The 24,000-nt window shown below is 36.5% G+C and overlaps 1 protein-coding gene across 1 annotated transcript in view; it reads left to right on the top strand.

The window, feature by feature from the left end:
* LOC106870442 (dedicator of cytokinesis protein 3) overlaps positions 1-24,000 on the top strand; it is a 272,055-nt gene that overhangs the window by 65,825 nt on the left and 182,230 nt on the right. The window contains 2 exon segments of the mRNA XM_089354408.1: positions 15,224-15,319; positions 21,771-21,811. Of these exon segments, the coding sequence (XP_089210534.1) occupies positions 15,224-15,319; positions 21,771-21,811 (137 nt within the window).

Below are 24,000 nucleotides of genomic sequence, written 5' to 3' on the forward strand. Positions count from 1 at the left end.
GGGAAACAAACTTTTTACCAAACAGCCATGCTGATTAGAAATGTTGATTAAAGATGATTGAAATGTATTGACAATTAAGGCAAAATCCTTGAGATTTGATTAATATTGATTATGTAACATTGATTTTTATTGTAGATTATGTAATATTGGTTATCAGATAATTATTGTTGCCGTGTTTATATTTTTGTCTAAAGTGACTTATATTGCGTCATTGCTTCATTTTCGGTGAAAACAAATTTCCAAGTTTAGTAACAGTTTTGATTATTGAAGTGTCAGAGAAATGGGAATCAATTAGAAAAGGTTTTGATCTCAGAGCATTGCTCTGTCTCTCCTTATTGTTTGTTCTGCACCAAAAAAAAAAAAAAAAAATAATGATAAAAAAAGAAAAACTAATAATTCGTTATCTTGCAGACAGATATATTGATTGGTTACATAAATTGGAGGTTTAAAGGATAAGGAAACTTATAGATTTATAGAGTTATAACTATAAAAGCTTAACAAGGTTATTTTAAAGATTGCTTTTCTGTGTAGTCTGGACAAGGAAGTAAAGAAAGGTAAATCAAGTGCATTGAGGGTAAAAAAACATAAAGGAAGTTATTTTATCATCATCATCATCATTGCCACCACCACCACCACCATCATCACCATCGCATTATGTCCATTTTCTGTGCTGGCATGGGTTGGAAGATTACCACAGTCTGAGTGATTTCTTAGTAGGGCAATTGTTCAGAACACTTTTATTGATGTATCTCTGTTGAGATACACGGCTTTTGTTTCATTTAATTGTAAAAATAATGAAGAATTTTGTAAACTAACTCATTGTTAATCTGGTGTTTGGAATGTAAATTAACAGGAAATTTTGATGGAAGGTTTTTGATTTAAGTCACTTCAAAACAAGAAGATTTTATCATAGAACTAAGGGGTGTTCTGAGATGAGTTGGTATGAAAGGGTGAAAAACTTGGTCTTATATGTATTATTTGCTTTGATTTCTATGGCTTGATACCCTTCCTATCACCAACCACTTTATACAATGTATGGAATAGTATTAGTACCAGACTGCTTAGTAACCTAAGGTGTGTAGACCAGTAGTGGTAGGGTTGAGATTTGAGTAAATTTTGGTTGCCATTTGTAGCTGGTCACGTGACCACACACATTCCTCCTTAGCTTGGAAAATGTTGTATTTAGGTAAAGCTCATCCTTGTTTTCTTGTTATTAAATTATTCAGTTAACCGCTTTTTTTGGTTTGAATTATCAATCTAACAACACAAGCTTTGATTTGCCATTAGCGCTACCAGTTAACGGAATATCTGCAATTGTTTGGTGCTGGATGCTATACTAGCAGAAACAGCACTTGTCAACTAGGACCGACTGTGTCCTCAGTTGAGATCTTTTGGGAATAGATTTGGTCTCTGATTCTTCAATGGATGATAAAAATAACTATCAATGGTGTAGTGGGTTTGTGTTGGTTTGCAGACAGTTTCATTGGACCATTTTGTTTCCCTTGCCATATTTTGGTCTTGTATCTAATGAAACGCCAACTTCTGTGCTACATGACGAAATATACATCTTTATGGTTCTTATTTATAACTAGAAGGATTAATGAGTTGAGGATGCTTTGTCAAGGAACACTGATGCATTGTCGTTGATAGAATATAAACCATTGACCCTTTGGCAGACATTAGCATTCAAATAGAAGAGATAATGGTAAAGAGGACGCAAGTAGTTTTTTTCTATAGCTTAATGTCAGCTAATTAGAAAGTGTCATGCTTTTCCTCTTTTGCAGACTTGTTGTATATAGAGTACAGCCTCTTTTATTGATTCTTTGATTTTTGTTTAAAACTTCATCATCTATTTGTTTTCCATATTTTATATTTTTAACCTTCAACCTACCCATCTAAAAATTGTCACATTTCGGAAAATAACTAGCTCACAGCTGATGCACTTTGGCAGCGTTTATTTCCTTTTCATTGGCTTGTAAAAAACATTTCTATCTTACTAAAAGATATGTCTTTATTTCTATTATTTAAAATCTTTAATATTTAATTTTTTTAAAAACTAATTTATATATATGGAAATATATATATATATATATATATATATATATATATATATAAGAATAAATGAAGTATAAGGAAAGGAAAAATTGTAGGTGTAGACAATCTTTAATTCATAATCCACGTTGGTACAGAACCAATATACATTCTACTGTACCACTGGACTTGGATGTTTGACATCCCTTTGAAAGATTTTGGTCCTCATCTCCATTATACACACACACACACACACACACACACACACACACACACACACATATATGTATTTTGTTTTTGTATCTGGTTTGCAAGATTCTTATATATATATCAGTGTAGTTCTTTCTATTTTTATTTAAATTATCTTAGGAATGGTATATGTTACTTTTTCTATATTTGTTATTTTTCAAAAATAACTTTTTGCGATTTGACTTCTTTGCTGTAAAAGAAAAATACCTTGAAAGGTGTTATATTTTATTTGTTCCAATATAAAAGAAGCCCACTTTTAGTCTTCAGGCTGCATAGCTGTAATCTAAGTTATTGTCTCGGTAATAACAGTTGTGTGTGTATTTGTTTATCATCATTTAACGCCTACTTTCCATGCTGGTATTGTTTGGATGGTTTGACAGTATCCAGCAAGTCACACGGTTGTGTTGAGCTCCAATGTCAGTTTTGGAATGGTTTCTACAGCAGGATGCTCTTCCTACTGCCAACCATTTTAGAGATTGTACTGGATGCATTTTTCATACCAATGACACTAGATGCTGTGTGCAAGAGAGAAGACTGTGCTGGTTTGGTCATGTGATGCATATGGATGTAGACAGTTGCATAGCAAGTGCCAATCACTTAAAGTGGGTGGAACTTGTGGGAGAGGGAGACCCAGGAAGGCATAGGGCGAAGTATTGAAGGCCAGCCTCAAGACACCGAGCCTTATGAAACAGGTGACAAAGGACCAAGATATTCGGTAACTTGCTGTACTGAAGAAGACCTGTGCACCACAGCAGAAATAATTCCAATGCTGGTGCCACATTAAAAACACTGGTAGCACATTAAAAACACGGTGATGATGCCACATAAAAATCACCCATTACACACTGTAAAGTGGTTGGTGTTAGAAAGGGAATCCAGTCATAGAAACCATACCAGAACAGACAACAGTATGGCCCCTGGCCTTACCAACTCTGGTCAAACCATCCAACCCATGCCAGCATGGAAAACAGATGTTAAATGATAATAATGACACACATGGATGCGCAAAAGACATCATAAAGAAGAATGGAGAATTATGCCTCCTCAAAATTTGTTACAGTCTTATTCTCATAAGATTTGCATTAAATTCCAACCCGACACATGTTTCTGCTGCATAAGTGTCCTAATGTCCTTTGAGGTAACATTTATGTGCAGTTAATCAATTCAGGTACATATTCTTCCAGGGTAGACATTCCTATGTGGCTCTGTTCGAGGACTTACTCAAACCAGTATGAAATCCAATGAAGCAAGCTCAGGATTCATCTATCAAGTGGAGTATTGTGTAATTGTTAATTTGAACAATTTTATGTGTTCCCTATCTGGATTATATTAGTGCTAATAAGGTACCTGCCCAAATTCAGGGTCCCTATTCCTTTGTTTTATATGTGTATGTGTGTGTGTGTGTTGTATTGTATCTGTATGTTTCTTTACATTTACACTTTGAGAACCTATGATCTAACCCATACAAGTATGGAGAAACGGACATTAAAAAGCAAACAAATGAATAAATATATGAAACTTGACTTCAAACCCACTTCAGATATTTCAATATGTTATTGTTCACCTCTGCACAAAATATTTCTGATATTCAAATGACCGGGTGACTCACGGTTTACTTTGATTACAGAATTCCAAAAGTTACTTTTATTTATCACTGATTAGAAAAGCAATCTTTCTCTCTCTCTCATACACATAAATCATTATGATCATTGTTTTAACGTCCACTTTTCTGTGCTTGCATGGGTCAGACAGAAGTTGTTGAGGCTGATCTTCTACCCTAGCCATCACCCTTTTTTCCCCATGGCCAGACATGTTTTTATGGAAGATTGGAAATGGACGCCACTTGCATGACACTGAGACTTGTTTATGACTATCATGTGATGTCAAGGAAAGGAAATTGACATGCATACACCTGTATGCATGCGCGCACGTGCCCCCCCCCCACAAAATGGACTTTTTCCCCAGTTTTTTTCTACCAAATCCACTTGTAAGGTTTTGGTTGACTTGAGGCTATAGTAGAAGACACTTGATCAAGGTGCCATGCAGTAGGACTGAACCCAAAACCATGTGGTTGGGAAGCAACCTTCTTACCACACAACCACATTTGCACCTGTAATTTACAGATTTGTAAATATTTGAGAAAAATTTATAGGAAAAATTTGAAAGGTATAAAATAATGAGATTTCAAATATTAAGTTGTCCAGAAAGTTCTGAGCGTTTTTTAATATGCAAAAGAGATTTAAATAATTGACCTTTCAATAAATTGGTACAGTGTACATGCAATTTTAGTTTACAAGTTTCTCTGGAAATTTTATGAAGCAAGATGGCATCATTAAAACAGCAAGAAACCAAAGTATAAAAATGAAAAATTTTCAAGTGATTTTATTTTACATTTTGGCTCTAACCCTCAACATCATCATCATCGTCATCGTTTAACGTCCGCTTTCCATGCTAGCATGGAAAGTGGATGATTTGACTGAGGACTGGTGAAACCAGATGGCTACACCAGGCTCCAATCTGATTTGGCAGAGTTTCTACAGCTGGATGCCCTTCCTAATGCCAACCACTCTGAGAGTGTAGTGGGTGCTTTTACGTGCCACTGACACAAAGGCCAGTCAGGCGGTACTGGCAACGGCCACGCTCAAAATGGTGTATTTTACGTGCCACCCGCACAAGAGCCAGTCCAGCTGCGCTGGCAACAATCTCGCTCGAAAGTCCTTACACATGCCATCAGCACAAGTGCCAGAAAGGCGATGCTGGGCACAGGTGCCATCACAATTTCACTTGGTACCTTATACTATATGTCCTTATGTGCCATTTGTTAGTCATTTGTAAATCGGTGAATGTTCAAGTAACTGTGGATCAATTAATAAGACAGTTTCTTACATTACTCAGTTAAGAAACTGCAGTGGTTTTTCTCAATCTCTGTAGGGGAGTCAATATATTCCATATAAGAACAAGCTGGGAGAATGCAAAAATAAATTGCAAGAACTGATTAATGATTTCCTAATTAGTTATGACAGCTTGAAGAAACTTTAAGTCCTCCTTTGATGGTGTCCAGTTCCTGGTTAAAGAAGTATCTTTCTATGGAAATGGAACTAACAGAACTGTAACAGGATCTAAATCCACAAATCAACCAGTTTATAATTGAGTTTCTGAAACAAGTTCTAAAAATAAAATCCTCTGAACTGATGAAAATTAACGAGTGACTCAATTAATATTGTAACATACTCTCGTAGGTCACCAGAATCTTTAATGAAATTTGTGAAATGGAAGCATGTTATAATCCATACAGATAAGCATTTGAGATAATTTGACAAAATACCAGCCCAAATTTTCCATGACTCACAACCAAGAAGGACACCCATGTGACTTCTCTTCATAGTAAACAGCAGCAACTTCGCCTCATAACTAGGCCATTGTTTATCAAAAATATTATGATAAGACTAATTTTGGACGATGGCATTTCATGAAACTATCTCTAATTTTATTGATTTACTTTTATATATTATATATATATAATATTAGATTATATATATATAATATTAGATTATATATATATATATATATATATATATATATATATATATATATATATATATTGTGTGTGTTTATACAGACATGTGTCTGTTTGTGTATATGTATGTATAAATGTATGTATTTATGGCCATGACTTAAAACGCTGCGTCTGGTAGTGGGGTTCTGGTTTGGGATTTCAAGGGTTTTGAAGAATGTGGAACCACCCCTAAACCACTATTCTTCCAAGGTCTCTTCTGACCCAGAGTAGTAGAACCGGTCAGGGTCCCAGCTATGGGTTAATTAGCATATGGGATGACAATCCATCTGATTGCAGGGATGCAGAGATATACCCTTGATTGGTGTCAGGGTCTGTAAGAAAACCATTGGGAGTGAGGGATCCCTACTTGTTGTCACAGCCTTAATGTGCATGCCTCAATGAATTCTGTCCATCCCATTCATGCATGGAAGAGGGGATGTTGAAACAATATATACAAATATACATACATGCATTCATATATATGTATATACATGCATCTACACACTCACACACATACATATATTATTGAATATTGAGAGTGGGAAGCTTGTGTTGATGTTACGTCTAGTCTGGGATTAAGTGGTGACTAGGACTAGATCATCTTGCTGTTGGTTTTATCCCTGTAATCTATGTATATAAGGTTTTATATCTACAGGGGTGGTCACTGAGATTGGTGTGTGTATCCATTTCTTGCAGGCATTAAATGCCATCATGAAATGAAACAAATTGGAGCATTTATACAATAAGAAATCCAAGTCTGGTAGCAGACTTGTTGCCTCTATGTGGGTTTCTCTTATCTTAAGTGGGATTAACTGAAACAGTAGAATGTTGAATATTCTTTTTTACTCTAGGCACAAGGCCCGAAATTTTTGAGGAGGGGGTCGATTAGATCGACCCTAGTACACAACTGGTACTTAATTTATTGACCCTGAAAGGATGAAAGGCAAAGTTGACCTCAGTGGAATTTGAGCTCAGAACATAAAGGCAGACGAAATACTGCTAAGCATTTCGTCTGGCATGCTCACCGCCTTCAGAATGTTGAATATTATACCTAGTGGTAATTTGCTGTGTCCACTTATATTCAGAGACCCTCTTTCAGTTTAATTTTGCCTCATAATTCCCTAAAATCTTGAAAGTGTTGCTCCATTATGGTCACAGTCCAACACATGAAAGAAGGGAATGAGTAAAAATGTGTGGATTATGTTGAGGGACGGAGAGAGATGTAATTGGTGAAATGGAAGTAAATACATGCATATACATATGTGCATATACATGCATATACATGCATATATATGCATATATATCTTTTATCCTTTACTTGTTTCAGTCCTTAGACTGCGGCCATGTTAGGGCACTACCACAAAGAATTTTTAGTTGAGTGAATTGACCCCAGGACTTATTTTTTTAAACTTGGTACTCTCTTGGTCTCTTTTGCTGAACTGCTAAGGTACAGGAGTGTTATACACCAGCACAGGTTGTTAAACTGTGGTTGGACACAGACACACACACCACACACGCATACGACATGCTTCTTTCAGTTTCTGCTTACCAAATCCACTCACAAGGTTTTGGTCAGTCCAAGACTTACAGTAGAAGACATTTGCCCACGGTGCCACACAGTGGGACTGAACCCAGGAGCAAGCCTCTTCCCACACAGCCACATGTATGCCTATAGATACGTCTACAGAAATACACACACACACACCCATATACATTGTTACAAACACAAAGTTATTTGAACTGAAAATTCCAGAATTCTGTAATTGCTCTACTGATCAGCTGATATTAAACACCCCACATCCTCCACCAAAACTACACACACACACACACACACACACACACACACACACACACACACACACACACACACACAATTGATTTGTTTGTCTTTCTCTTTAGGTATGCAATTGTATGTGTATACAACAGAGCACTTCCATGTGTGTGTGTGTGTGCATGTGCATGTGTTTGTGTGTAATGGTAGAGGCTGCTAATGGAACTATAATTACTGATGCCATTTACTTACTGAGGTGTGGTCCTTGTGATTTTTTGGTGCTGTTGTGTTTGCAGGATTTGGTGTGTGTGTGTGTGAGTGTGTGTGTGTGCGCACGCGCATGCATGTGTGGTCTGTTTGCTCAAACACTGACACATTAAAACAGTACAATGATGATGATGATGATGATGGTAATGGAAATTATGATAGTATTCAGAGTGAAGTTGATGGCAGTGGTGGTGATAAGGATTATTGTAATGATATTGTAATAACATTGGCAGGGGCCGATGGAGAGTGTTATGTTCTGGTGGTGGTGGAGACAATAAATCTTGCTAATGGTTGTGGTGTTGGTGGTGTTGTTAGTGGAGATAGTGATGGTGTTAGCATCGAAGGTGGTCTTGATACTAAGTGATAATGATAATGACAACAATGATAACAGTAGTAAGCGACTTCAAATTTTAGCTGAAGGCTAGCAATTTGAGGGGAGGGGCTAAACTAATTGCTCTAACCCTAGTGCTTGGCTAGGATTTTGTTTTGTTGACTCTGAAAAAATGTAAGACAAAATTTGGCTCTTTATGCTCAAAAGTAAATGCTATCCCATATTTCTTGTAACCGCAGCAGGATTTGAACTCAGACATGCTAACAATTCTGTCACCTCACAGGATGGGCTACTCGATTTGAAGGAAACCCTTACTGGGCCCCACCTGCAAAATCATATGCTGCTCATCTTGATATGAGTTCACACAGGGCTAATGCACTTCCACACCTCTCCTTGAAAAATGCATTTTTTTGAAAATTTTTTCTGAATTCCTATGTTTAAAATGTCGGAGATTACGAATATGCAGAAAAATTTTTTTTTATTTCACCCTGCCCCTTTGTATTTTTGATTTTAGCAAATTGATGAACATATACAAATTGAAATTAAATACAGACAAAAACATTAAAATGAAAAGAATTTGCGTTTTACTTGTCATCATCGTCATCATCATCATTTAACGTCTGCTTTCCATCCTGGCATGGGTTGGATGGTTTGACTGAGGGCTGGTGAGCCAGAAGGCTGCACCAGTCTCCAATCTGATTTGGCAGAGTTTCTACAGCTGGATGCCCTTCCTAACACCAACCACTCCAAGAGTGTAGTGGGTGCTTTTACATGCCACCAGCATGAGGGCCAGTCAGACGGTACTGGTATCGGCCATGCTCAAATGGTGCTTCTAACGTTCCACTGGCATGGGTGCCAATCAGGCGGTATTGTCATCAGCCATGACAGCAATTTGTGTATATAAGAATTCAATATAAACTAAATTGACACCATTTTATGAGAAACTTTTTTTTTTTGCATATTTGTAATCTCTGATGTCTAAAACATAGGAATCCGAAAAAAAAAAAAAAAAAAGCATTTTTCAAGGAGGGGTGCGAAACTGCATTAGCCCCTCACACACATTGTGATGCATATGGCTGGTGTACCCTCATCAGACAGGTAGTCATGATGGGTATACTGGGCTTTGTATATTTCTACCCCAGTGTCACTTTAAATGGTATGCGCTGCGGTGTCACTCAATAATTATAATAATCTTTTCTACTTAAGGCACAAGGCCTGAAATCTTGGGGGAAGGGGCTAGTCGACCACTCCACTCCCACCCAGTGTTTCACTGGTACTTAATTTATCGACCCCGAAAGGATGAAAGGCAAAGTCGACCTTGGCAGAATTTGATCTCAGAACGTAGCGACGGGTGAAATATTGCTAAGCATTTCATCCAACGTGCTAATGATTCTGCCAGCCATAAAAATAATAATAATAATAATAATAATAATAATAATAATAATAACAATAATAATCCCTTCTACTGGAGGCACAAGGACTCAAATTTGTGGGAAGGGGACTAGTCAATTACATCGAGCCCAGTGTTTCACTGGTACTTAATTTATTGACCCTGAAAGGATGAAAGGCAAAGTCGACCTCGGCGGAATTTGAACTCAGAATGTAATTGCAGACAAAATACCACTAAGCATTTCGTCTGGCGTGCTAACCATTCTGCCAGTTTGCTGCCTGAATAATAACAATGGCAACATCAACTTTCTTGAGCAATAAAGACAAAATAGGCTCTTCACAAGTGTATCAGTGATGGAAGTGAAATGGAATTGACTTCAAGCAAGAATTGAACCTGCAAAGCTAATTCAATTCTCTGCATCTTTAGTACACTTGCACTATAGCTGGCTATCACTCCTCACACCTTGTACACAAATGTAGCCAGTTTTATTAATAAAAGCGATGAACATTCCCATCATCGACCATATAATTCTTTGTTAGATTTTCTTTACTTTCATGTCAAAAATATTTCAAACCATTAAATAGACTCGCTTTTACTGGAAGAAAATTATCTGGAGACATGTTTTAAAATTTAAATATATTTTCCATATTGTAAAAGAATGTGCAGCCAACTGGTATAAATGGTAAACAGTCAATGCTTTGCACAAGTTAATTATACTTTTCATCCATCCAGATTCAATAGAATTGGTGCTAGTAATATCTTTAGGTTTGTGTTATTTCAATCATATGAAGCTTCTCTTTAGAATTGGTTTATGTCTCTCCATAACAAGCGAACATTTCAAAATTATCTTATAATTCTTTTCTCACTATGAACAATTATTTTACCCCTCTAGCATCTAAACCGGACATGTCTGGTCCCAATATTCTGCAGTTTTATGGTTGAACTGGCCAGATCTGGCTCCTCGCACCTGTCATACAATCATTCTAAAATTAATCACATCATTGAAATTTCAAAACTATGATATAATGCATTTGATACAGTTTGTATTTGAGTGGAATAAGCTTTTAAACAAGCAGTCTTTCTTTTATTGAAGTTCAGTCAGTTTTCTTGCAGCTGCAAATTCATTTTGCTAAACTTGAGATAAAAATCTCAGACTTAAGCTGTCGGTTTTAGGCTATCTCATATGAAAATATCTTTTATTCCTTTGATTCCAACCTGCCTGACACTGCCCCTTGGTTCTATGATACTAACTTCCTGTTTCAACCCTTTTGATGCCAACCCAGCTGAAACTACCTCTGGTTTCTTAGTACAAATGTTTTGTTTTCATAAGTTTTGCATTAAAATTTTCCACCAAGCCTTAGTCACAATTTATGTTCCTAACACTAGCTTAAAGATAACAAAGTTATTTTACTAAATTCTTTGTTATATTTAAAGTAATTGAAAGAAACACAGAGCATCTCAAAATAAAAACGGTAATGAAAAGGTTAAAGTGATCTAAATTAAAGCCTTCCATCAAAATTTCATGTTAACTTATGTTCCAGATAACTAGATTATTAATGACAGTTATTTTACTAAATTCTCCGATTTCCTCATTAATTGAAACGAGGGCAGTGTATTTCAACTGAACTATGGTAACAAAGGAATTACAAACAAAAATAAGTCACGTAGGCAGGTACCATTCAATGACCAGTAAAATTCAGTGACCCGGTGATTTGTCTGTGTTTGAGAAAATGGTTTCTGATTTTATTCATTGCTTTAACGATGATGTATTGCGATGGCATTAATGCAAGCAAGCATAAAGGCTAAGGTGTTTTACAACCGTATTACGTTATCGGCTTCGCCTTCCCTCCTCCTAGTGAACCCTTAAAGAGAGGCAAAAAAAAGGGTTGTTTACATTTTTATATAACTTTAACTGCAACGATGGGAAAATAATGACATGTCAGCTAGAATTATTATTTTCATTCAGTGGCAGAGGATGTTTTAGAATATCTATTATTATCTCATGGGAAAGTAAAAAGGCCAAGGAACGCTTGTTGCGAAGTGGAGGTGGTGGCGGTGGGGGACAGACACAGATAAGAAGACACGTATACATACATCGTATATGTGTCTGTGTGTATTTCATATACATGCACACACATGCATATGATGGGGGTTTTTTTCAGTTTCCATTAACCAAATCCACTCACAAGGCTTTGGTCAGCCCAGGGCTAAAGTAGAAGACATTCTTGCCCAAGCTGCTACACATTGGACTGAACCAGGAACCATGTGGCTGGGAAGCAGGCTTCTTCCCACATAGCCATGTCTGTGCCTCTCTCTCTCTCTTTCTCTCTCTCTCTCTCTCTCTTTCTCTCTCTCTCTCTTTCTCTCTCTCTCTCTCTATATATATGTTTATATATATGTATATATGTATGTATATATGTATGTATATATGTATATATGTATGTATATATGTATATATGTATGTATATATGTATATATGTATGTATATATGTATATATGTATATATATATGTATATATATGTGTATATGTGTATGTGTATATATGTGTATATGTGTATGTGTATATATGTATATATATGTGTGTATATATATGTGTATATATATATGTGTATATATATATGTGTATATATATATATGTATGTATATATATGTGTATATATATATATGTATGTATATATATGTATACATATATATGTATATATGTATATATATATGTATACATATATATGTATATATGTATATATATATATAGGTGTATGTATATATATATAATGTATGTATATATACATGACAGGACATGTAGATAATGGAAAAGAGAAAGCAAAAAATTGAGATGTGTGTGAAAAGAGAGAGGCCATCTTTATTTTCCAGACTCGATAAAGCAACTGTTTCCTTTCAGATTAATAGCACATTTATTTATTTATTTCTGGTTTGCTTTATTACAATCATTCTCTCTACTGCTGTTTACCATTAATTGATGTTGTTTTCTCTGCTGCACATATTAAAAAAAAAATCCTTCCAATAAAAAGAAAACAAAAGCTATGAAACATTTTGTTACTGAGTGAATTGGGTGCAGATCAATTGAACGTGAAATATATTTTCCTTTTTTATCACCTTGCCAACCAGATTCCTCTTGTTCAACCAACTTCCATCTCAGTTTCTTCAATGCATTTTTACAATTTCGTTTCTAAACTCAGCCATCCAAACTTCTCAAAGAAAACATTGCCATTTCTTTGTCTTTTATTTTTCTTTTTCATTGTTTTTTTTCTTCTTTTTTATCCATCTTTTCATTCGGAATGGTTTGTTTATGAAACCCCAAAGCAAACAAATTTACTTCTCAGACACCTTTGGACATTCAATTCTTGGATTTTCCTTTTTTTGCTTTCCATTTTGATGATTCCTGTCTTTGATTCTGTCATTTGAACAAAAAACGAATTTATTCTCAGCAAGATGTTACATAAGTGCCAATAGTTTCTAAGTCAGTGTCAGGTGTCTGTTTGTCTGTCTGTCTGTCTGTCTGTGTGTGTGTGTATGTTTGTGAGCATAGATGTGATTGTAGTTAAGTTTGCTTTGCGACCAACGTGGTTTTGGGTTCCGTTTCACTGCACATAACACGTTGAGAAAATGTCTTCTATTATAGCCACAGACCAACCAAAAACTTTATGAGTGGATCTGGTTGACAGAAACTGAGAGAAGCTCACTCTGTGTATGTGTGTGTGTGTGTGTATGGTAAGCATGTCTCTTGACAAGAGCAATAGGATAGTAATGACCATTATTTGTAGGTCATGACTATTTTGTAGAAAACACACACACACTCCTGACAAGCTTCTTTCAATTTCCATCTACTAAATCCACTCACAAGGCTTTGATCAGCCTGAGGCTATGGTAGAAGACACTTGCCCAAGGTTCCACACAATGGGATTGAACCTGGAACCATGTGGTTGAGAGGGAAACTTCTTACCACACAACCACATCTGTGCCTATGTCTGTTAAAGAAATTTGAAAGAGACTTCAAGAGTCGCAAAAGAGCTCTGCTCAAGCAATCAAAATTTACCTTTCCTTATGGCACACACAAACATCAGATTTTATGAAATTTGGATTAACAATAATCCAGATAAATCCAAAATAATTGACATCACATCCAAACCATAGCCAGGCATATGGCAAGGTCATAATTAATCAATCATCAATGAAAACTGTTAATTAATAACAAATAAAACCAGAATAATTAGTGTTTTGAAATAGCTATCACGACTTCATGGAGAAAGAAGAGACCTAGAAATTGGGAGACAAAAATAAAATTTTCCCTTCTGAATAAATTAGCGATAGCTATTCTGAAATTCCACCCCAAAAAATTGACATAAGACAGGAGGTACAAAGAAGAGCAGCACTGTCCAGCTTGCTACTTCATCAGAAACAGAATAGAAAAGAAACCCAAAGAGACAAAACAGTGGTGCTACAGCATGGCCTCAGCCTCTGGCTGAAACCAGTAAAACATAAATACGAAATGAATCTGTTTCTCTTAATGAATAAAAAAGTAGTCCAGAAACAAGGAGGAAACATTGATGCAAAACAAAAGAAATTAATGTAAAGCAATTATCAAAACAAACTATAAATGGAATGAAAGAAATAAGGAATTGTGAGAAAAAACCACTGGAGGCTGAGATTGTACGAAAACTCACTTTCTTTTATTAATTGTAGAGATGTATCGTGCGATTATTGTTTTTTCCCCATCAATCTCTTTACATGATTAATAGTGAATTCACAAGTTTTTCACACAATGTGTTTTCATTTACAGTCATCTTATTACTTGTTTCAGCCATTAGACTGCAGCCATGCTGGGGCACTGCCTTGAATTTTTAAGTGAATTAATCAAACCCTGAACTGGGGATGTAAGCACACCAACACCTGTTGTCAAGTGGTGGTGGGAAACAAAGGCATACACACGCACACGCACGCACACACATGATGGGCTTCTTTCAGTTTCTATCTACCAAATCCACTCAAGGTTTTGGTTGACCTGAGGCTATAGTAGTGAGACTTGAACCCAGGGCCATGTGGTTGGGAAGTAAGCTTCTTTCTACATAGGCACACCTGCACTTGTTTATTTTAGTTTTACTTCCTGGTTGTCTCTCCAGAATTAGTTCTGGTGTGGGTGAGTGGGTTTGGTCATGTGACATATCAAATAAGACTTTTTGTATCATTTCATGTATTTAACACTTTTGTCATTGTTTTGGAGATGTTTAGTATCACTGATGAGAATATGTAAGATTGAGACAAAGCTGTGTATATTCTGTGTTAGAAACACGATCAGTGAATTTATTCTGCCAGTTTGTAAAAACTCTTTGTTTATTGAATACTGATAATGATTGATATATTCCTCACTGGTGGCATTGGTGTCATCATCATGGTGCTTTACTTCCCACTTTTCTGTGTTGGTATGAGTTAGAAACGTCTGTCATAGATCACTTCCTGTTTCTCAGACTTGCACCAGTTTATCTATTAGGGTTGTTTATCTATTTTCTCCTTATATATAACAAATATGGAATGTTATGTTTGTTTCATGTTTCTTTTGTTTGAATTTGTGCTTTTTGTTGTATTACCATGAAATTATTTTTCTATTTGCAGCTGTTTGTAATTTTTCTGGTGACGTGAAACATGGCTTACCATTATCAACCGGAGACACTGTCCATATTCTGGAAGTTTACAGCGAAAATGAACCAAGTAAGATTCAGTTGTTTTGTGAATTTTTGTAAGTGTAAGAAACACTTCGTAATCAACAGATTCAGTACATTATCTATATATATAAAAATGAGAATGTGTGTCTGTCTGTCTGTCTGTCTGTCTGTCTGTCTGTCTGTCTGTCTGTCTGTGTGAATCCCTAAAACTCGAGAACTACGCAACCAATTTCATTCAAATTTTACACATGCCTTACTTAGGGTTCCAGTTGTGTTTTAGTAAAAAAAAATGATTAACTTCTTGCAGAGTTCGAGCACGCGGCAACATAATATCTCCTCCACTATTTAAGTATTACGTGTCAAAAGTGAAACAAAAACACTCATGTCAAATACTTTCACTTTAAAAATGAAACTATTCCACTAACTGAAACAATCACATTTCGATACTGTAGTGACAGATACTTTCACAGAGAGAGAAAGAGAGAAAGAGAGAGACAGAAAGAGAGAGACACCATTTCGATACTGTAATGACAGATACTTTCAGAGAGAGAGAAAGAGAGAGAGAGAGAGAGATGTATATGTATACATATAGATGTACACGTATATGTATATATATATAGATCTATACATACATGTATATGTATACATATGTGTAGATGTATATATATATATATATAGATGTACATGTAATATGTACACATATATACATATATACATGCATACAGATATCTATACATATATACACCCATCACACACACATACACATGCACACAAACATACACATTAGTCATTTGTTTTCTTATCCAAAACTACGTCAAAAGTACTGAATGGATCTTTATGAAATTTGGAAATTATATTCTTTGCATAACGGCCATAACTCCCATGAAAATTCATATATTTTTGATGTTGATGAAATTTTAACCCGAACATAACAGATGAGCATTATTTAGAAAATGATGTCACACGTTATCGAGGCTACCATTCTTTCTGGATGTGCAAAAGGGGATGACGTCTTTATTCCAAGAATTCCTCTTACTCCATCAGGAGCAGACATTCCTTTTACATTCAGAAGACTACAATTCCCCCTTCGTGTGACTTTTGCCATGTCCATAAACAAATATCAGGGTCAAACACTGTCTGTAGCTGGTCTTCTCTTGTCAGAGCCCTGCTTCTCACATGGACAACTGTATGTTGGCTGCTCAAGAGTGGGCAGCAACAAAAAACCTATTTGTATATGCTCCACAAGGGAAAACAAGGAACATAGTTTACAATGAGGTGTTATAATCACAACAGCAAGAAAGTATGTACATGATCACCTTCTTTTACGAAACTTCATTGACTTTCATATATTTATATTGATATACATATATATACGTGTGTTTGGGTGCGTGTGTGTATATACATCTCTATATATAAAGATGATGCGTAGTCTAGACGGCGTTTTTAGATTTCATTATTCTCTTTAACCCGGGCAACGCCGGGTATTTCTGCTAGTTATTAATATTATTATTACTGAGTGAGAGAGCAGTACATGCCATCAAAGTGACACTGGGGTACAAATATACGAAGCCCAATATACCCATCATGACTACCCGTCTGATAAGGGTACACCAGGCACATGCATCACAGCCATATATGCGCAATATGGTGATCTCATATCAAGATAAACAGTGCATGACCTTGCAAGTGGGGTCCAGTAAGAATTTTCTTCAGGTTGAATAACCCATCCCACTCAAAAAGCTTGTGAATAAGGGTTGTTTTAAGGATGTTGAGTAAAACACCCATGTTTCCAAAGGTGAATTATTCAAACCCCAAACAATTCCTGTCAATACATGGCTATGATGTTCCCCCACTACTTCTGCTCATGATCAGAGATGCACATATTGTCAGCCACTAAGGGACATGCTCAACTGGTTAAGGTCAAACAACTGACAAGCAAATCTGTGGTATTGTGCAGAATATTTGCTGTAGCCCATCTTTTATTATTATTATAATTATTATTAAGGTGGAAGGTTGGCAGAATCGTTAGCACGCTGGCAAAATGCTTAGCGGTATTTCATCTGCTGTTATGTTCTGAGTTCAAGTTCCACCAAAGTCGACTTTGCCTTTCATCCTTTCAGGGTTGATAAAATTAGTTCCAGTTATGCACTGGGGTTGATGTAATCGACTTAATCCATTCCCCCAAATTTGAGGCCTTGTGCTTCCAGTAGAAAGGATTATTATTATTATTATTATTATTATTATTATTATTATTATTATTATTATTATTATCTTAACTTCTGATTAATCTATGTCACATCTCACCTCATCCTGAAGCTTAGAGACGCAACACTTTTGTCAACATGTCAGCTGTTTCGAGTATTGCTGCCAACTGAATATTTCCTATGAAGTTTGGTATTTGCAGTTTTTGATGCCAGAGTATTGCTCTCATTGAGATGGTTCCAAATGCACTGATTGTTTTAGGTACCACAACACTGGCTATTGAAGCTCTATGCATTATTGTTATTATTAAACTAGCACAAATAAGTGTCAAGGTAAAAAAAATTATAAGAAAACGAGTAGTTTAAAATATTTTCTTTCAAACTTTTTTCTGTGAAATCATAACTTTGTTGGTTTTAGGTGTGACGCATAGAATCACAAAATGACATGGCATAATGCTTTGTACATACACACATGCGCACACATATGTGTACATATGCACTATGTCACTTGCAATACATAAAGAGAACATCCTGGTTTGTATGCACACATACATATATATATATACACAACACACTATTGTTATTTGCTGATGTATGAATAAAACTATTGCATGTTCATATAACTGGAAATCCTAACAAATGTGAACTAAAAAAAGTTTCCAAAATGACTTTTTTTTAGGAGTGGCCATTCATGGCAGTAAAATTTATGAAATGTTTTGGATTATTAACCTCATGTTTAGAGACAAAATTTATATTTATGTATATCTTTTTTCTTTTTTTTTTTACTTGTTTCAGTGCAGTTGTGCTGGGGGCACAGCCTTGAATGTCTTAGTTGAACAAATCAACCCCAGTGTTTATTAGTCTCTTGCTAAACTGTTAATTTACAGGGACATAAACACACCGACACTGGTTGTTCAGCAGTGGCACAGGATACACACATAGACAGACAGACAGACACCTTCCCACACACACTGGGCTTCTTTCAGTTTCCGTCTACCAAATCCACTCACAAGGCTTTGCTTGGCCTGAGGCTATAGTAAAAGACACTTGCCCAAGGTGTCAGACAGTAGGACTGAACCTGGAACCATGTGGTTGTGTAGTAAATTTCATACCCGACAGCCACACCTGTGCCTATTTTACAGGGGTTCCTATGTCTTGGTGTTTGCTTTGATTGGTTTCGTCTTCTGATTGTCATTAACCCAATGCTGTTGTTTTAACGTCCATTTTTTCCCCATTCTTGCATGGGACTGTTGGAATTTGCTGAGAGAGATTTTTGACTGTTAGATGCCCTTCTTTGTTGCCAAACTTCAACCGTTTTCAAGCAAGGTAGCATTTCCCTATAGCTGGATATGGTTTTGCAGAAGACTGGAAACAAAAGGACCCCACTTGTGATACTCATTTACAACTATCACAAAATGTCAAGACAAACGAACACAAACATATGCACACAAAGTGCCTCTTTCAGTTTCCATCAGCTAAATCCATTCACAAGGTTTTGGTCAGCCTGGAGCTATAGTAGAAGACACTTTCCCAAGGTGCTGTGTGGTAGGACTGAACATGAAACCACAAATGAAAAGCAAAGATTTTAACTTATGAAGTGATACCCTTATGTACCTCACCACACACATTGCTGGGTGAAGGTTATTCTTTAGTTATGCTGTATTTCAAAGTGATTGGTGTGATGTAGGGATTCTAGCCATAAAACCATGATCTACACAACAGTAAAGATTAGCATTTTTGTTGCTCTGTGTGCTCAGGTGTCAAAAGATTGCACCAAGTGACTCTATGCGGTGTGAGATTTTCATCACCATCATTTAACATCCACATTTCCTGCTTGTATGGGTTGGATGGAACATGTTGAGGCAAATTTTCTACAGCTGGATGCCCTTCCTGTCACCAACCCTCACCTGTTTCCCGGTAAGGTAAATTTTTCCCTTGGCCAGACATGTTTTTTTTCATGGATGACTGGAAACAACCTCACTTGCATGACAATGATGCTCATTTACAAAACATCATGTGGTGTCAAGGCAAGGGTAGACACACAACCCCCCCATCTCTGTTTACCAAATTCACTCACATGACTTTGGTTGACACAGGGCTAAAGTAGAAGACACTTGCCCAAGGTGCCACACTGTGGGACTGAACCCAAGATCCCATGGTTGAGAGGCAAGCTTCTTAACCACATAGCCATGCCTGCACATATGAAATGTGGATGTAACAATGAGGATGATGACAACAATGGCTGTGGTGGTGTCTTGTGTGTGTGTGTGTGTGTTTTTAATTTGCTTTAACCATCACAGTTGAGAACCTTCTGGAAGGATGTTCTCTGCTTTTTGTTTTGAACCGATTCCACTAGACTTCTACAGCTGTTTTTGTTTTTTTTTAAACAGAAAAGTGTCAGGAGACATTTTTGGTGCATTGAGGAGATAAATGCTCTGTTTGGGTCTTTAATATGTACAAATAAAAAGAGGAAAAGAAAATCATACAAATATTTTTGTAGATAAGAGTAATTGTATGTTGGCTGACCAAAGAAAACTCGTTAGATCTCTTAGGAAGTTTTATGGAAAAAACAAACAAACAAACAAAAACAGACAGTTAAATGTTGACTGTGTGTTTGAATAGGGGCTTACAAACAATACTTAAGTATACTGGTGAATGCTAAACAGGTAGTTTCTTTTTATAGTGGATATAAAGTGAGACGACAAGCACACACATTTCTTTGTTTGGTAAATATGGTATTAGTGCTGGAAACCATGTGCTACTATCCCATTTCTGTACGTTCTGAGTTCAAGTTATGCCAAAATCATACTTGCCTTTCATATTCTCCTGGGGCAATAGAGTATATAATCATTGATGTAGTCAACTAATCCCCAATTCCTGAATTACACATTTTATGCTTATAAAGGAGACAAATTCTTATTATTAAGGCAGCGGGATGGAAGAGTTGTTAGAATGCTGGGCAGAATGCTTAGCAGCATTTCATCTGTCTCCACGTTCTGAGCTCAAATTCCACCGAGGTTGACTTTGCCTTTCATCCTTCCAGGGTCGATAAAATAAGCATGAGTTGAGAACTGGGGGCTGAAATTGGTGGCCTTGTGCCAAATTTTGAAGTCATCATCGTTATTATTATCTGTTTTGCCAGACTGTTCAATTATGCCACTTGGGTTTGTTTCTGTCTAGGTTATCTTTTGACTGCAGGTAAATAAGGTGTCATAGATTAAAAGAAAAAGAAAGAACCCCCCCCCCCCCTCCCCCCAAGATGCACATTCTCCACATTTTTGTGATGTACCCAACAACTGTTACATTCGGTTACCAAGGTGATCTAGTTGGAAGTGGTTGTGGTGGTGGTGGTGGTGGTGGTGGCAGAGTAAGCTCCGGGGATGAAGTTCAGGAAACCGTTGTTTCTGTTGGCAGCAAAAGGTCTCTCTCTCTCTCTCTCTCCATGTGAAAAGTAGGTTATATGAAACATGTATATGCAGTGTGACATCACGGAACTGTGAAAAAGGAGCATCAAAAGTGGAAGCTGGAGAGAAATGATGGTTTGGCAGGTGTAATAATATTTGTTTGCATTACGAGTTGATCCAAAAATGGCTGACTTTTTATTAATGAGATTAACTCTGCTGAATCATTAGCACACTGAACTAAATGCTGAGCAGCATTTCTTCCAGTTTTACATTCTGAGTTCAAATTCTGCCTTTTCTTTTTTTTTTTTTTTTTTTTTTTGGTGGTGGTGGTAGGGTGAGGTGGGGGGGTGGGGGGTCAATAAAATAAGTACCGGTTGAGTACAGGGCTCAGTGTAATCAACTAATATTCTGCTTCAACATTTCAGACCTACCTATAATAGAAAGTAATAATAATAATAATAATAATTATTATTATAATTATTATTATTATTAAGGCGGTGAGCTGGCAGAATTGCGAGCGCGTCTGGCAAAACGCTTAGCAGCATCCCGTCCTTCTTTATGTTATGAGTTCAAATTCCGCCGAGGTCGACTTTACCTTTCATCCTTTTGGGGTTGATGAAATAAGTACCAGTTATGCATTGGGGCTTATGTAATTGACTTAACCTCTCCCCTAAAATTTCAGGTCGATAGTAGAAAGGATTATTATTATCATTATTAAGGCAGCAAGCTGGCCGAATCGTTAATACATCAGGCTAAATGATTAGTAGCATTTAGAAAAATTAACTGAATCTTTTTTCTGCTATTTTTCTGTTTCGAACAGTGATAAACTTTGTCACAAGAATTTCTGTAACTGATGAAGCATTAAAATATTTCATTGTTTTCTTTTCTGCAGTTTGGTACCGTGGTTGCTCTCTCAAAGTCAAAAATAAAGTGGTATGTATTTACTACTATCAGATACAAATCGTCATTTTTTTTTTGTTTTGTTTTTCTGTTGTTGTATTTGTAAAAGCTTCAGATTTCTTTGAAAATGCTGTAATTTCTTTCTGTGTGTGTGTGTGTGTCCGTCCTTGTGTCCTGAGTTATTAACTTGTTTTCAATACATATATACAGGTATGTGTATTTGTGCATATATGTGTGTGTGTGTGTGTATTGAGTAGTAAACTGATAATTGCACCTCGTTTACACTTTGTGTTCATGCTATTCTTGTCATTGATTACAAGCCTGTATCATTTGTTTTCATTCCTTTCTCTATACCTTTCCTTCTATCTTTGTAACTTTCTGAAGAAGAGCTTATGCTCAAAACATAATAAACACTTTCTCAATCTCTCAATAATTGTTACTATTTCTTGTCATTGATTTTGAACCCATATCTTCTTCCTCTCATTGTCACTAAGTCAGTCAATCCTTTCTCTTCTCTTACACAACACTGAATTCTACCCTCTCTCTTAAAACCATACCACTGAATTCTATCTTACATCTTGGAATTCTCCCAGACTACCATCAGATTCTATGGACTATTTTGCTCTTTGTTTACCCTCTATCTTTATTCTCTGAAGCTGAATGTTCTTTCCTTGGTAGGGGTCCCCACTTCATAGCCCTCTTGCACTCCTACGTCAAGTTTTAGTCCTGTACTAAAAAGTATTTCATGCCACCAATCAAACATCTGATAACTAGGACTTCTTGAAGCACCTGAACCCATAGTTGCTCATCACCTTAGACAATATTTGTCACTACAAAGTAAACTCAAGGAAGTCCTTATGAAAGCTTCACATGACCCAGACTGATCTCTCTGCACCCTGTTTCTCTGCTGCTGAGATGGCCTCATTTTCAAACAAAGGTGGAATCATAGTCATTTGATATACCAACTGTCAATGCATGGTAAATGTGCTTTGACAGTTTCACAACCTGCCTTTTATCACTTCCTGCTTTCTAACCTCACACCTTACTATCAAAAATTCATGTCCTTTACTGTCCACCAGTTCATTTACTCCTTTCTCCCACAAAACAAACCTGACAACCCTTGACCAGCCCATTCTTTCAATCTGAAATTGCTTAACTGAGGTTAATGTACTAAGATACCTTGACCTCATCTTCTATTCCCCAATTGCTCCCTTTCCTTCCTTCCTTCCTCCCTCCCATATGTTGGCACCATCCATACTTGCTGCCTCTTCAGCTTCTCCTTTCCCTTAACCCTTTCTGACCCTTATTCATCTTAGATATTGTGTTCCTCTACACCATTGGTTCTCAAAGTGCCCCCACCCCCGGTGGGCATTGAGAGGGTTCAGGTGGGTGCTGGTATCTAAGGGGGTGACGGTAGAAAAAAAAGGCGTTGGGAGGAAGGCAGTGGATTGGGGATGCTATGAATATATTACAACATTATTATAGTATTGTATATAAATTATATAATATATTAAATATCAAATGATTCATAGTATATATATAAATTAGTAAAATATAAAATATTTATTTATACATAAAAATAGGGTTGGGAGCGCTGGGGGTATTATGTGGCCATGAGAGGGAGGGCGGTGGCCCCAAAAGTTTGAAAACCTCTGCTCTACACCATCTTCCTTCATAACAGCCTTTCTTGCTTCACAAAATTTTCTCAAGCACAACTCTACTCTCTATCTTAGCACCACCAAACTTGTCCTCACACTCTACTGCTTTTCATTTATGGGAGACACTTCTTCCAGCAGATTTCTGAGGTGGATACGAGCACCAGATTGGCTCCCAAATATGTATATGTTACATGTACGTAAATGTCAAACAACAAGAATGAGTGCTCAACAGCACATTGGTGTATATGTTATATTTATTTATGTGTTATATGCTTTTACAAGAAGCAGGGTCTCAATGATTTAGAAGTTCTGGCCTGCTAGCTTTTGTTGGACAGTTAGTTAGTCCAAAGAGGAAGCAGGTCAAAAATTTGTTGCAAAAGTATAATAATGAATTCTACAAAAGAAATATTGAGTAATCTCTTCACATTTAATGTTGGTGTTTTAATTGTAATGTGACATAAAAACAAGCATTTGTGTGTGTGTGTGTGTGTGTTTTGTAAAGTTTTGTGAACTTGTAGGTGATATTATTTATATTAGACGGATATTTGTCCTCATCTTGTTTGT

This window comes from Octopus bimaculoides, chromosome 6 (genome assembly GCF_046866305.1).
Source record: "Octopus bimaculoides isolate indiv1 chromosome 6, ASM4686630v1, whole genome shotgun sequence".
Classification (NCBI taxonomy): domain Eukaryota; kingdom Metazoa; phylum Mollusca; class Cephalopoda; order Octopoda; family Octopodidae; genus Octopus; species Octopus bimaculoides.